The sequence below is a fragment of the Pholcus phalangioides genome, unplaced genomic scaffold, assembly GCF_987345545.1.
Source record: "Pholcus phalangioides strain wild (caught in Gottingen) unplaced genomic scaffold, Ppha-v1.0 ptg000015l_1, whole genome shotgun sequence".
Taxonomy (NCBI): domain Eukaryota; kingdom Metazoa; phylum Arthropoda; class Arachnida; order Araneae; family Pholcidae; genus Pholcus; species Pholcus phalangioides.
The window spans coordinates 61087461-61104549 of NW_028301608.1; the positions used below are offsets into that span (position 1 = coordinate 61087461).

The following is a 17089-nucleotide window of genomic DNA, read 5'->3' on the forward strand; positions in this document are numbered from 1 at the left end:
TGAACTATATATTGATAGCATAAATTAATGTCTAATTCTTAAGAAATGAGCTTTTCACTTTTAAGTGTTTTTTTCCAACTACAGTAAAACCGCTCTTAATGGTCACCCGTTTTAATGGCAAATAAAAATTTCCCGGGAAAAAGCCTATTTAATAATGTATTTTGAGCACCAATTTTATGGTCACAGGGACACAGACACAATTTTCATCATTCATTCAATTGAACTAAAACACCTGTATGGACAGTAATAGTTGCAATTAATTGAATTATGATCATTAGATGGCAACAAAAATTTTAATACTTGATCAACTTTTTTTATATTTAGCTACTTTTGAAGGAAATTTTTTGGCTTGAAGTTTGTTAATGTTTAGCAACTCTAATGTCTATTGAGAATCTGAAATCGTGTGTTGCTGGTTGTGAAAGTTGAAATTTCTGGGGTTTTTTAAGTTGGCATCTAGGAAAAAATATGATTTATTACATAAAATTTAGCAATAAAATTCTGGAAAAAATTGTATGTGAAGATGCCCTGCATCATATAGGCTGAAAAAACTGAACAAAGTGAATTACTTCTTCACAAAAAAAATAAAGATTTGCTGACATTTAGGTTGTTTTTAATGTATTTTTTGAGCACCAAAAATGCGAAAAAAAAAAATCTTGAAAATTTCAAAAAATGAATGCTTTAGTGTAAAAAAGATGTGAGAATACCCAGTTTTCTTACATGTGCAAGAAATACTAAAAAAAAAAGATGAATCAGAAAAATGGTAAAAAAAATGAATAAAAATATCTATTAAAAAAAGCTGGAAATTATATAAGCTGGAAAAAAACATGGATTTCCAATTTAAGAGATTGGATTTCGTTACAGATTTTAGAGCAGGTACCTTCAACTTGCTTCCTGAAGCACTTGATCAAAGTTCTAATTAAACACCTTGTACAAATTGCATTCAAGAATTAAAATCATCCTGATTTCATGCATTTGTATGTCAAACATGTCGTAAGGGTCTCTTTTGATGATAGGTACAGGCAGTGCTGTACTGCCTGTACTGCTTGAAAACCTCTGTTTTAGAGAAACAACTGTGTTTACTCAATGGCATGACAAGATGCATAGAACAGATATTCTTTATTATGATGAAATAATTTTAAGCAGTTCGGCCATCGTGAATAAGTGATAAAACTCACCCTTTCAATGTTCGATGGCATAAGTGATGAGAATCTTCAGGAGACAGAAGAAGTGATGTGAAGTAAAGAATAAAGCTCATATCCATGAAGTTGTCTGGCTGAGCTTCCACTGCTTTACTGTGATTGTAAAGAACACGCAAACTATTTGATTGGTTGTTTCGAAACTGGCCCAAATATATAATATTTGTACTTCTCAAAGCTAGAAATCTAACACCATTGGCTTTCATATTTTCTTTTTTTCTACTGAAATAGTATTTTGTGACCTCTGAATCTTATGAATCTTAATTAACTCTCTAAATATTCTGGCATGGTAGTTGTTCTTTGCAGATAAGGCTTAGAATTGCACTCCCCGACCTAGCCATTTAGCCATATGGGTAGGTGAAGCTCCAGCTTAATCATAAATCAGACATTGCTTTTCCTCGCAATATTAACTGACTAGGGATGAAACAGGTAGCAAAATGGGCAGTGAGAGCCTGGTTTGATAGGAGGAGGGTCCCTCAGTCTGCCCTTGTGTAAAATACAGATTATATACCAATGAGGCGACCCTGAGGGAGTTCTTTGTGGTTATTAAAGTCTGGGTATCACTGAATAAACCCTTACTGTCACAGGCGACATGTTCTGTCACATTGAGTTTTACCACACGTTCATAATGGTCAAACTGCCAAGAACCCTAGCATCATGATTTAAAAGAGGGCTGTGGAAGCCTGATATGTTTCATCAGGTGTTCTAGAACCCATCACTTAAGAACAAAATATGAAAATAATGAGTTAATTGTTTTCTCATCCAAGCACACAGACACTAAAATTTTTGAAAGAACCTGAGGTATAAAATTAACATGATTTGACACAGAAATCTTTACATACCTGAACGACATAAGCTTGATCGGAAATGAGAGAAAAATGTTCAAGGCGCTCTTGATTGAGATATGATTGGAGAAGAACATTTACTTTTCCCTCTGTATTTTCAATACCTGTCTCTACTCTAAAAGGACAATGAGCAAGAAGAGTATCCAGTTCAGGCATCTCATCCTCTCTAACCTAATTTTGACAGACATGAAAACATTTCATCAGATATATTCATTCAAAAATTACATTCAAATAGAATTAAATTGAATTAATTTATAGAAAATATTTGAAAACAATGAAAGAAAAGCCTTAGGAAGCTATTATATAATATAAAGTCTATTAAGGCTTTTTAACAATATAAATCTTATTTGATAAAACAATGAAAAGATGAGATCAGATTAAATCTAATGTTCTCCCCACTTGCTTTGGTAACTATTTTTGCAAAAGCATTTTTTGTAGAATATTCAGCATACAAACTTTTTACTTATTACAAACAGAAGGCCAACCTATAAAGAAACATAAATATACCTAAAATTAAATTAAGGTTTAACATAAAAAAATTCCAATAGCCTTTCAGGTGAAGGTGCACAAAATCGTTAGGACCTACTGAAATATTAATTTTAAAAATAAAATGCGGCATAATAAAAAAATTTGCTCATTCAAATTCTACTTCCATTCAATATCTTACATCTTTGAATATAAATATTAAGACACAAGCATTATATTTTCATTGCCAGATGATTATTGAACATTATTTTATTTATTTATAGTTAGTTGAGTTGCTTGAACATACTTTCAGCTGCTGAAATTCTTTTGCCTTAGCAATCAAATTAAAGGAATCCTCATCAGTCAAATAAGGGGTTTTCAGACCCTTGTTGAACACATTCACTGTTTCAGATGTGATATAGAAATGACTAGCAGTTCGACCAAGATCAGCAACATTCAGATACCCAGTCCTGTGATCATAATTTATCATTCTGGTTTTGTCAAGATGTTCGGCAGCTTTAATTATCAACTGCTTACGATATTCCATCAACTGAAAATCTTCCTGAAATTTTGACAAAATAACAAGTTTATTTATACAGGCGGGTTATAATTGAAACTGAAACTACTCAGACTCCATGTATGTACTGGTGGACATATTTCAGGGTTGGGAAAAAACCAAAAAACAGGGTTTTTTTGGTTTAAACAGTTTTTTTTAAAACAATATTAACATTGAAAACAATAAAATTTCTGAAAAATCATTCTAATAATTGAAATAAAATGTTTATTAATGTAATTAACACTATTTCCATATTAATCAATCAATAAATATTTCTTAAATTTTTATAAAAACCAACTTTTGCTATTTAATTATTTTTTGCTTAGGGGCCGTTAAAGTATTACGTCATCATCGATGGGGGGGGGGAGTTTCCGATTTGCTCACTTTTGATGACAAGGGGGAAGGGGGGGGGGGTTTGATAATGCTTACGTCATCAACCACCCTTTATGAAAATATGAGTTGGATTCAGAGGGGCAGAGTTAATGACGAAATTTTGCTGACAGGGGGGGGGGGGGTCAGCGTTTTGTTGACTTTTGCTGACAAGGGGGGGAGGGGGTCAAAAATGGCTAAAAATTTACTTACGTAATACTTGAACGGCCCCTTAACTCAATAGATTACTTAGTGTTTGAAAAAACTGGAGGCTGGGCAGGTGTCATGCTATCCTGTTATTGTTAAAATAGTTCTTCAGCAACTGCGTTGCTGGTATTGCAATGTGCATTTTGATAGAAGTTGTTCTATACACACACTGATGCTGTTGAAGTGCCAAAATGATGTGGTTGCACAAAATAGATTATACTGCTGGCTAAGTACAGCATCATGTACTTGCACATTTTGCACCACTTGCACTTCTTTTTTTTTTGCCAAAGAAATTTCCATTGTTTCAGGAGTATCCATGTAAATTTTCAAGTCATTCTCACCAGTGCTTATTGTATAGTTTGGAATCAAAACTTCAATTATAATCACCCTGTATATAGCTGATTATTTTTCATAAATCTGTTACTACTATTATACAGTAGAACCCTGATTAACTGGACCTTACAGTGAAAGTATATAAAAAAACAACTGTTGAATATTAAGACTGGGAGATATACAGTAGGAGACCTGTTACTTCTTATGGGAAAGAAAATGAAAATGTCTGAGGTATGTCCCTAAAAGACAAAGACACTAGTCTTTGTCTTTTAGGGACAGCTGGTGTCTTTATTGGATTATAAGACCACCTGCCCCTAGCATGATGGTGTCACTACTGTTGCTGCTTCTTTGTGAAGAGAAAAAGAAACCCTGTGAGATAATACACCACTACATTTAGATGTGTGATGCAATCCTTATTCATGAATTTGCTAAAGATAGAGTATTAGAATGTAGCCAAAGGTTAGAAAATATGGTAAGAATGATAAATTTTGGCTTCTGTATATAAAAACTTTAAATAACTAAGATACTTCATATGAAAAAAGTATATATTCGGGCCACTTTTATGAGACTTTTTGAATCTTATGCCATTTAAAGATATACCATCAAAATATACCCCAAGAATATAAAATGTGGTAAAAATGAAAAATTTTGGCTAATAATGAACCAACATGATATTTTTCAAGGAAAAAACGATATTTAGCCCACTTTTATTTCATTTATTTTTAAAAATCACTTGGTTTAAACCAAACAATCCTGACATATTTTGTTGAAACTTGGTATCTACATAATATGAGCCATGGGGAAAAGAAAACAGCACTGAAAAAAGTTAAATTTTCGGCCACAGAAGAGGGGGGGGGGGACTGGCACTTAGGGAAAAAAGACATAAATTGTAAACATAAAACTTCATTCAAAAACAGCGTTTGGTCATGCATTCATTTGAATCAATTTCATGATAAAAGTCTAGAATGCTGCACTAAATGTCTACCCATTTACTGAGTGCATGTTTCTGAAAATTTCTGCTGCAGAAAGTCATTCCTGCCTTAAACAATGTTTAAAAATTACTGAACAGCCTTCGTGCAAGGTGTAGTACCCCAAATTGACCAAGTGAAAGAACTGCTTGTGTTTTGATAAGTTTTCGATTGCTCCACTTTTTTTCTTCTCTGGACTTGAATTCCTGTCACAGGGTTTGTCTAATTTTGCTAAATAAACCTGGTGGGTTTGAAAAAGCAAAAAACCAGATAAAAAACCTGAAACCACGCCCCCCCCCCCCACAAAATATTGATTCTTTATACATGTTAAAATATGGTAAATGCGTAAATTCAATAAAATTAGTTTTAGAAAAACCTTGTAATAAATTTTAATACAGTTCACACTGTGTACTTAATGTGATCACATCAGGGTTTTTGGAACAACTAATTGATAACTATATCTAAAATTCCAGGTTGTACACACGATGACCATACATCCTGTTTGATTGAATAGGACGTATGTAAATGGGACAACCCAGTTTTTTCTTCCCCACATAACAGGTTTCAAAATCATAAAACATACTTTTTTCCAGTTGTTCTAAAAAAAGATTCCTCCCCCTTTAAGTAAAAATCCTTTTCTTTTCATTCAGAAATTGTGAGGAGTTGGAATGGAACTGTCTAATGTGCATTACAAATTATGATACTTTTTATAATGTGTTGTGTGTGGTACATTCCATAGATTCTTTTGTGAAAATCTTCCATCTGAGGAACAGTGGTTAAGTTGGAAGAAATTGACCATGAATTGAAGAACGGGACTTTTTTATCCTCCTTAACATGCCTTCACCATAGAAAAGCCATTGCAAAAGCAGGGCTACACGCACATGGATCATAGCGGCTATTAGTACATTGCAATGTATGAGGCAATTAGTATATTGTGAACACAGTACGAAAACTTTTGCCAACAAGGAAGCCTTCTGTCCTCTTGCAGGTGGATAAAAATAATGTATAAGAAAAAAATAAGTGTGGTTCAACCTTAGCACTTCAAAATATGCAAGAAGAAAACTTCAGTCGAAAAATTGATAACATAACCCTAAGTCCTGATAACTATAAACAATTTTTTTCCCCATGTTAGTGTATTGGTCCATTCCATACTTCTGATAACATTATTCATGATTCTAATAAGTGCCATCTACTGTATATCTCTCCAAGGCAGATTACGAAAGCTATAATGCTGTCAAATAAGGCATTAAATTTGTCAAGCAAACTACCGATAAAACTTTAGTGCAAATAGCATCTCAGCAATGTTCCCATTACCACAACCCGATTCCATAGTAATGAACCTTTAAATGGTCTGTTTGTTCATCAAATAAATTTCTCAGCACAGAAATAGCTAACAGAAATAACTGAGCTATTTTTGATTAATGAACATTTCAGCCACATTTATATTAAAATTACTGTGCAAATGAAAGCAACATTTTGAGTAATAAAAATGGCAATAAGCAACATGAGGAAAAATTATGGTTGCAAGATGATACATAGAAAATAACCAAAAATAATAAAAATTTGCGTTTACATTTTGCTGAATTCAAACCAGCTGCAATGATGAAATGAAACATAATTTAATACGGATAGGTCAAATAAAAATAAAATGACGACATCAAACAAGATATCACCATGAAGTGTGTACGATACATATATTATATGCTAAACAATAACATTAGCATTCAAAATTAGCATGTTTAAAACTTGTGAATAGGGTCTTGGATGCTTCAAGACAGAAAAATCAGGTTCTCATTCAAAATTTTGTGCATCTTAATACATTCAAATAATTCATGTTAACTAAAACATTGATTTTACTTTTATTTTTGAAATCTACATTCTCAATGAAAAAATAGCCCCTTCATAAATGAAAAAAAAAAATTAAGGTTTTTCATCAATTTTAAAACCACAAATAAATTATGAATTATGGATTAATCATCAAAAACAGACTATAAATATGAAAAATCACATTATATCAATTTTTTTTGAAAATCAAAGCTTAGGAATTTTTCTGAGCAACCAAAGTTCTTCTCACAATGCCTTAATAAGAGAAAAAAAATACCATCAAAACACTTGGAGTTAACCCATAAGCGTGAGGATTTGACAGCATCCGTATATACAGGTATGTGTAACTAAGCCACTCTACACCTTCTTCTACATTAGTCACAGTTCCCAGAGAGATCTGAAAATAATAAATACAAAATATAAAAAAATTATTCTCTGAAACTGTGTGCATATATACAATATATTTTTATATTTTTATGCAATTATGTTTTATCATTTAATCATCATTCTTTGTCACAACACAGTCATTTTCTGAACACGAGAAGTAATCGGATGGGGACCTACAGTTTATTGCAAAATCTGAACAACTGTGTTCAACATTTTCGTTTTTCTTTCATGTATCTCAGCAAGAGACTAGTGCGATAAACCCTTTGGTGAAAGACTACTTGCAGTAGCAATGTGTTCTAAGATCATAATTTCACCATTTCTGTTATGCATCAAGAAAGATTCTGCCAAAGACAAATCGGGTATCAAACTCGAAACACTTCGGATCATCCTTTGGTACAGTACCCGAGTATCTTATGAACCTGGACTACCGCACCCTTTATACTTTAATGCTGTCAAACATTCTCTTTGAAAAGAAGTGGAAAAGTGATAGTTTGATTTCTCTTTTCTGAATCGAGAGTGATGCCATAAGCATAATAAGCAGTTGAAAACTAAAGAAAAAAATGTAGATCTAAACATTTTTTTTTTTTGCTTATTTGACAAAAAATTAATTAAAAGAAAAAAAAGAATTATTAATCCACAAAATTTTGCTTACTTATAGACAAAAAACAGTTTACCCAACAATAGAAAAATTGCATACATAAGTCTGAACAAATTTTACATTTATGTCTCGAATGCACACAATTTTCTGTATTGCGATAGCATCAAAAGCATTATCATGTTTCATATACAGGGCTCCCACTGAAAAAATGAGAAAAAGTAGGAAAACGCAGGACTAAAAAGTAGGATGGGGGAGGGTAACCCCCTTGGACAATATAATCATAGCATAATGGAAAAAAAATCCCTAAAAAATTTTTTTTTTGCAAAACAAAAATTTTTAAATAATTAAAAAAAAATTTTTTTAATTTTGAACTAACTTTTTTTTCCCTAGCACTATTTCAGTCAAGCCAAAACAAAATGACAAATGACTTGGTTACAAAACCAATTTTTGGCCAAAACAGTGCACTAGCAACCACAGATAATTCTTTGCTGTCTCTCCTCATATAAACTGAAGAGCCAAAAAAACTGGTACAGGCATGCGTACGCAAATAACGAGATATGGAACCAATCAGAGTACGGCGCTGCGGTCGGCAACGCCTATATAACACAACAAGTGTCTGGCATAGTTGTTAGATCGGTTACTGCTCCTACAATGGCAGGTTATCGAGATTTAAGTGAGTTTAAACGTGGTGCTATAGTCGGTGCGCGAGAGATGGGTGTAACGTATCGGGATCCGATCCCTCTACGTTAATGGTGATCTTGTCGTTATGTGGGAAATTCCTTCTTATTTTAGACCCCAGGGACCTCTCAGTTACCGGAAACCACCCGAGGACCTACTGGCGAACCGGTAAGAGCCAGAATGTTCGATTAGTTCGGCAGTCGGCGGGTGGGGTCTTTCGGCTGTCGAACGAGAACGGGCCAGAGGTCGGGCTACTGATGTCCCACATAAATTAATTTCCCTCATGACGACGATGCCGCTATTTTCGTGGAGGGGTTTGATCCAATATATGTATAGTTGGGCGAGGCTTAGCCCAGTTTAAATTATTTTTATTGAAGAACCTCCCGGGGGAGTTATTGCAAGTCTCGTTGTGCGGATACGAAAATAGTGTTGTACTCACTTATTTTCGGCGGGGGGCTGCAGACCTCCGTCGGAACAATTCGTTTCATATTGTTATGTTAGTAATGTTTACATAATCGGGAGAGTCTGATCAGCTCTCCGGATTATGTCATGTTGCCAGATTTCAATGTAATTAAATTGTAATGTTTATAATAGTGACGCATGAATATGCAAATTCGATAATTTTGTTGAGGCGAAAAGGCCATGCGAGGACATGTGGTCCCAAACTTCTTGTAAAAGGGGAGTATAAATTCCTCCCTCTTTGTCTCTCACATTGCGTTCGTCTAATCTTGTTCTGTTCAACTGAAGCCCTCTAGTAGGACGGTTCAGCGTCTTACTACCGTATCTATTGGCCTTAGGCTGAATTGTTAAAATGCAATAATCTACATTATTTGAATCCGTTTTCCGGCAGGTCCGGAATCAAAATATAAAACATCTTCACAGTCAAAATTCTTCATTGCTGATCGAGGTGGTCCGGCCCTCAACCGAGAGGCCCCCGGAGCTGATCAAGGTGGTTCGGCCCTTAACCTAGAGGCCCTCTGGAGCTGATCAAGGTGGTTCGGCCCTCAACCTAGAGGCCCCCCGGAGCTGATCAAGGTGTTCCGGTTCTCAACTGAGAAAACTCCTCTGGTGTTTACGGAAAAGCTAACAACATCGGATGTCCGATCGCTGCACAGGTTGACTGTTGTTGATCATCAATTGGTGAGCCAGTATCTTTACTGCTAACGTCAAATAGAGGGCTCCAAGATAAACTAATCCATTGTTAAAATTAACTAACCCATATAATTAATTGAATAAATAATATTTCATGCGAAAGTTTGTTTCTAATTATTTTCCACTTGTCGTTTGCCACTTTATTGCTGGATATTTCGAACCGGGCAAGCAACTCCCATAAGGGACGTTGCATGGGACATAGCGATGAAATTAGGATTTTCACATACGACCATTTCACGAGTGTAATGTGAATATCGAGAATCCGGTAAAAAATTAAATCTACAACATCGCTGCGGCCGGAAAAAGATCATGCAAGAACAACGACTGACGAGAATCATTAAACGTGACAGACGTGCAACCCTTCCGCAAATTGCTGCAGATTTCAATGCTGGGCCATCAGCAAGCGCCAGCGAAACCATTCAACGAAACATCATCGATATGGGCTTTTGGAGCCGAAGGCCCACTCGTGCACCCTTGATGACTGCATGACACAAAGCGTTACGCCTCACTTGCGCCCGACGACACCGACATTGGACTGTTGAGGACTGGAAACGCGTTGTCTGGTCTGACGAGTCTCGGTTCCAACTGCTTCGAGCTGATGGACGTGTACGGGCATGGTGACAACCTCATGAATCCTACATGTCAACAGGGGACTGTTCAAGCTGGTGGAGGCTCTGTGATGGTATAGGGCGTGTGCAGTTGGCGTGATATGGGACCTCTGATACGTCTAGATACGACTCTGACAGGTGACAGGTACGCAAGCATCCTGTCTGATCACCTGCACCCATTCATGTCCATTGTGCATTCCGATGAACTTGGACGATTTCAGCAGGGCAATATGACACCCCACACGTCCAGAATTGCTACAAAGTGGCTCCAGGAACACTCTTCTGACTTTAGACACTTCCGCTGGCCACCTAAATCCCCAGACATGACATTATTGAATATATCTGGGATGCCTTGCAACGTGCTGTTCAGAAGAGATTTCCACCTCCTCTTACTCCTACAGATTTATGGACAGCCCTGCAGGATTCATGGTGTCAATTACCTCCAGCACTACTTCAGACATTAGTCGAGTCCATGCCACATCGTGTTGCGGCACTTCTGCGGGCTTGCGGGGGCCCTTACACGATATTAGGCAGGTGTACCAGTTTGTTTGGCTCTTCAGTGTGTATTACATTCTTTTTTGGAGTCTTCCAAAGTGACGAGCTCGTCAACTCTCTTCGACAAGGCACAGCAAATTTCGAAGACGTACATTTTTTAAGAATGACACACCTTTGAGACCACTTTCGAGAGCACAATGCAAAATTTATAAATTACAAGATCCGACGTATATAAGGCAAGGTGAACCAGTTAGTTTTACTGCGTTGCTCATCATTTTAAAAATTTTTCTGTTTTGTTCACATTCTACCGTTCAATGCCAGCGTAATCATTTTTGACAAATCAAGTACTTTCATTTCTAGCTCTTTGCTGAGCATTGTAAATATTGTTTATGCCTAATCATGCCTTAAAAATACAGAAGACGACTGAATGCTATTGGGTAGCATCAGAATCACCAAACCTAGAATAGGCCTATGTATTCAACTGCTTTGAAATGCAAACTGTTGTTTCACCTATTTGCACCATAATTTTGAATGATGAAAGTTACTGTCCAAGACCATGAAGTAATAAATACAAAATTATTTTTCCATCCAGACAGAAGTTTTTAATGACCGCTATACTTGTTGAACTCTCAAACTGAGCAAATGAAAAATTAATCAATCAAATGGTCCACATACCCCCCCCCCCTCTAAATTACCTTAAAAATGATACAATTTCTGCTTTGGCAGAATCATTAATTGCATTCTCCAACATTTTTAATAGTTGGCAATATATAGTCCTCCTACCACGAGATGAGATTTGGCTACGGCATGTCCTGTCACGTCAAACGATTCTATTTTATCCTAGAAGGACATGCCAATCGTGAAAGCTCAGTCACGGCTGAACTTTTCTCGATGAGCAATCGTTTTACCAAAAAAAAAAAATTGAATAAAATCATCCGACGTGACGTGATATGACGCAGCGAAAATTCATCTCATGGTCGGAGGACTATATCAATAATTTTCTGCTCAATTAAAATCAATTACACAAGTTTTGTCGATAGGGTTTGGTGGAAAAGTAGGACATTTTACCAAAATGTAGAAAAAGTAGGACGAGTGGGAGCCCTGCATATATTGAAGCCACGCAAATTCACCAAAATATGATTCAAGATGACCAGAACTGTTTTGTTTTTTTTTAATTTGCTATACTGCAGAGAAATTCTTATTTTCCTTCTCTGCTGCTACTACTTAATTATGCTCTGACACTACACCTTATAAACCTTTAGTTCTCTTAGGAATTTCTAATGAATGTACATGTCAGAATGTGTATGTGTTGTATACCAAACATGAAGTTAGTTTCTGAGGAATGCTTGTTATGTATTCATGAAGTGCTGCTATGTCTTCTAAATTTGGAAGCAACATGTTAGAAAATTTTACTTATTTCATATCATACACAAATTTTAAATGTTGTAGGTATGCTTGTTCTCTATAGAGAGATTTCACTACTACTATTGCTCCTCATAAACATTTTCTGGGGAATTTCTAACAAATCAGTACATTTCAGAATGTGCTGAGTTTGGCCATAGGTTATTTATGATGTCAGAATTGTGCATGTTTCGTGTTCTGTGCCGCTTCCATCTGGCTTCCACATTAGGAGTGAAACTGGCAGATGTGCATGAATTAAGATACTTTGTTGTTGGATCAAACAAACAAAGCATTAACATATTGTTAAATGACTACATAACTTTTTTTTTCAAACCCTGTTGCCAAAAATTTTCCCATTCACTCAGTTAAATTGTCTCTCTTGCAAAATTTCTCATTTATTATGCAAGGCAAAATATTAAATAAAATGTGCAATAAATTAATGGCTATTCAACTAACTTCCTTACAGGAATTACAGTGAAACCTGCCTGAGACAGAAACCTGTCTTGAGCAAAACCAAAGGATAGTCCCATTGATGTACACCTTTATAAAACGGAACCTGCTTAGCACAAAGGGTTATTTGTCTCTTGAGGTTACATTTTATACAGGTTTTATTGTATAATATTTTATTTTATTAAGAGAAACAGGAAATCTATAATTGAATAGCTTAAAAAAAAGTTGAAAGCAAAAAGATTCAGTCTGGTATTTCTATTAAAAACTAACAGTCTTACCTCAGCATTTAAGTTGTCTGCTAAATTATTGATAAAGTTGCTTTCAATTTGATGCTGCCTGGTTAACAAGGAAAGATAATGGCTTAGCTTTTCATGGGTGGTTATTATTGTTCCTTCTCCTTCAGTGTCAAATTGTGGACGACCTGCCCTACCAAATATTTGCATGACATCCAGTATTCCCAGATCAATGAATGAACCGTGCTTTGAATCATATATATCAGTACCCTGAAAAAAAACTCAAATTTGATTTCTTATAATGAATGCCTCTTTTGATTAAGCATGTTAGACATTTAATCAAGTATATTGATGCACTTTATTATTTAAGCATGTTAAATCATTTAAATTTTTTTTAAGGAAATAAATTAACAAACTTTAACATTCGAAAAAATCCTCTGATATGGTTATTCAACCTGTTTATACTTAATTATGTTTTTAAGGTAAAGAGAGATAGAATTGCCTTTTTGTAAAGACAAATTGAACTAAGAGCAAATCAAATCACTCCATCAAAAAAGACCATCAACTTATTGAGCATTTGGATTTTATCGTCAATAAGTTTGTGGTTCTTTTTTGATAGTGATTTGATTAGCTTTTAGTTCAATTAGTATCTTAATTAAAGTGACCATAAACTTATTGAGCATTTGGATTTTATTGTCATACTTGACACCATGTTCAACTTATTGAGTATAACAAAATCTAGGAATACAATATAAGTTCTTAAACACATGTCGAATAAACCCATGTGTCTTCTCAATACACATGAAGCTGTCAGCTTAAATTGACAGTTAGTATGTAGCATATGTATGGTTATCATATATACTGTAATAAGCATTATCAATCCAAGCAAAAAACATTGCAATGATGCCCTGTGCATTCTCCTAAAAGCAAAAAAATTCAAAACTGTTTCAGCAAAAAAAATTATTTATAGCAGGGGGAGAAGACAATGATTGGGATGAATTCCAATTGGATTGACTTATAGCCCCTTTTATCTGGGAGTGTCAAATTCTTGTGACACACTTAGGGGGTCATCCGAAATAAACCCCAGAGAATATTGATGAGAGCTTTATGTCTGCTCCATGAAAAAGATCAAACTTGCACAGTAATTGTCATCAAAGCCCTTCTGCAAAGATTCAAGTGCAAAGTTTCTGACCATCCGCCATGCAACATGGATCTAGCACTCGGTGATTTCCACTTGTTTCTTCACCTGAGAAAATTCTTAGTAAAAGACAGCATATCCACAACATAGATAACATCAAAGACAAAGCTGAAATTAAGTTCTAGCTTATAGAATTATATGAATCTGGGACACAGAAGCCAATTGTTTACACTTAAGTGTAACAATTCTTTGGATAACGGTTTTAAATAACTGGTTAAAAATAAAACGGTTTTGAATGAATACTAGCCATAATATCTTCATTTTTCACACATACATCATACAAATAGCCATAGATCTTGACTTGTTGTGTAATGGTTCAGACAGAAAAATCACAGTTCGATTACTACCGCTACTTCTTATGTGTAATTTATCCAAGTTTATTTTACCTTGATTACTATTTTCTTGAATTTCATCAAATATAAACACATAGTTCGATTTGCAGTTCTTACATAGAGAAAATCATAAAAAGAAAAAAACAAATGAAATCTACCTTTATAATTACAGCCCGAGCAGGTAAATTAACTCCCCATGCAAGAGTAGATGTACAAACTAAACATCTGATAAAACCTTCACGAAAGTACTTCTCCACATGGTTTCTGTCTGTTCTTGCCATGCCAGCATGGTGAATGGAAAACCCGGCATCAAAAAGATTTCTCAATTCTTCATTTTTTGATTTTGATATCTTTGAAAAAATATTAAAAAATTACACTTCTATTCATATGCATAATTTATTAAAGAAAAATAATTCAATTTTTTTTTTTACACACGTTTTAAGATAAATTTCCACTGCATTTCTAAGAAAAATATGTTTAAATAAGGAAGAGAAAAAAATTTCTTATAATATTTGGTGGATTTGATAAGGTTTTTTCCCAGCCATCTTCACTTACACAGTAAAATAATCTGAAACTGTTAGTAAACTTAGATATAATGAATTGACGAGGTATGAATGAACTCAGTAAAGTATTCCCATTTTGAATAGAATATAGAAAAGTTTGTTTCCTAGATAGGGTATGAACAAAAAAAAAGAAAGAATTTATGAACAGAACAAGTTTAGAAAGAAAAAATTGGTAAAAAAAAGCCTGAAAGATGGCGAAAGTATTTCAAGCTTGTTTAAGTTGAGCCTGATTAACGCTAAAACAATTATATTCTTTAGATCCAGAATTAATTTCTATGTTTTCCTAATTTCTTTTAGCTTAAAAAAGACAATAACATCCTTTTCTAGTGTTACCCATATTTCCCTCACTCAAATGCTGAAGTTTGTATTTAAAAAAGAAAATGTGTGAAAGAGAAAGACATGATTCAACTTCAGTCTTAAGCAATGATACTTTTGAGATTTTTACATAGTCAACATAAAAGTCAACAACTGTAAGTAATGCTACAACACCTGCTTCAGAGCAGCAGAAAATTCTCTAGTGTCATGTGTATCAGTGAATAACTTGGTTTGGCCTTTATTCTGAGCAAGTTCCCTAAAGACGCAGGCTGTCCTCACGGTGGCACTTCTTGCATGGACAAACACCATCACCTGCAAAATGTATAAAAATTTAAAATACTGGTTCTAAATATACAAATTATTTGGTGAATGATGATTAAACGAATACATACAAAAACACAAGTGAAACAATCCTGCATATTTCTTTACACCACACACAAACATGAAAATACATCTTATGCAAAAACTTGACATGCGCTTTTGATTAGTTTTTCAATAAAAGGCAGTTTTTGAAGTAATTCTCAGATAAACTCAACATCAGATGTCACTATCATTCACCTATAAAATATATAAAAACATAAGACAAATTGAAAATACTGCATTCTTTTTCTCCGGTAACTATGATGAGGGAAAAACCTATTATCAAAAGTAATTTCTATTAGGATTTTTGGTATCACATATTATATGATATTGAGATTTTAAACATAATTAGTGAGACATTACCTGGTGCTTTTGCTGCACAAGACGCAAAACTTTTTCATAGCAAACTTCATTCATTTCTTTAAACTGGTTCAGTGGATTTGGATTCTTGATACCAATGAATGTGGTACTCAAAGGAACTGGGCGGAATCTATCATCAAAAAAGAACAGTCCAATAGATGGGTTCACACGCAAAAATCGTGCAACATCAACATAGTTTGGCAATGTGGCAGAAAGTCCAAGTATTCTGATCATCGACTGAGATGTCTCAACCTAAAAAAATGATAGAAACTGTTTTTCTAAGCAAACTAGGAGCAGAGAATAACTTAAACTGTGGGTTTTGTGGCAAAAGGATCTTACTGAAAACACAATATCTTCAGTGAAATGAAAAGATAAAGAAATTACACACCGTAGCCATCATAATTGTGAATTGAAAATCCATTTACCCAGTTAAATATTTCCAAACTATTTATATAAGAAAAATAACCACAATTATGACCAAGGACCAACAATAATCATAATACAATGGTGAACTAACAATTTAAAAAAGCTAAGAAAAACATATCCAACATTTATTTGATTTTTTATGATAGTAGTAAACGAAGTTTTATGAAAGTATGCAATGGAGAATGAAATAAAATAGTGTTTTATAATTAAAATAATATGTTGCATCATTGAGCTTACCTGACGTAATGTCCTAGCCACTAGTGCTTCAAGGACTGGACCTCTATCCCCATCCAAGAGATGTACTTCATCGATAATGAGAAGCTTCACTAGCTGAGTCAAAGCAACATCACCTGTAGATTTCCTAGTTACAACATCCCATTTTTCTGGCGTAGTTACAAGCATCTTCAAAATAACAGAACAATATTACAATAATCCCATATTGTAATATAATGTAAGTTAATACATATTTATTCACTCAAATACAATTTATTAAGTTCACAAAACAGTAACCTATGGTGTTAGAATATATTTACTAACTAGAATGAAAATCTTTTGGCTAATTACATAGAAAAATAATGTTGGCCAATTTACATAAGAAAATTATAAAAAACATCATAACTGATATTGGATGCTTGTTGCAATGACCATACATTACAGTGATAGTTTAGTTAGAATGACCGGATTGATAAGTCCCAAAAATATAGCCCTATAACTGTACCATATTTTTCCCTCTTGATACAATGAACACTATATAAAATCCATTTTTAATA

The 17089-nt window shown here is 34.4% G+C and overlaps 1 protein-coding gene across 1 annotated transcript in view; it reads right to left on the reverse strand.

Moving 5' to 3' along the window:
* The window catches only part of obe (activating signal cointegrator 1 complex subunit obelus), a 77048-nt gene that overhangs the window by 38164 nt on the left and 21795 nt on the right, over positions 1 to 17089 (reverse strand). The window contains exons 11-18 of the mRNA XM_089243958.1: positions 16557 to 16721; positions 15897 to 16145; positions 15348 to 15485; positions 14454 to 14645; positions 12811 to 13035; positions 7041 to 7160; positions 2814 to 3068; positions 2039 to 2212 (exon numbers count right to left, since the gene is read on the reverse strand). Coding sequence (XP_089100084.1) covers positions 2039 to 2212; positions 2814 to 3068; positions 7041 to 7160; positions 12811 to 13035; positions 14454 to 14645; positions 15348 to 15485; positions 15897 to 16145; positions 16557 to 16721 — 1518 coding nt within the window. The remainder of the gene's footprint in view (positions 1 to 2038; positions 2213 to 2813; positions 3069 to 7040; positions 7161 to 12810; positions 13036 to 14453; positions 14646 to 15347; positions 15486 to 15896; positions 16146 to 16556; positions 16722 to 17089) is intronic.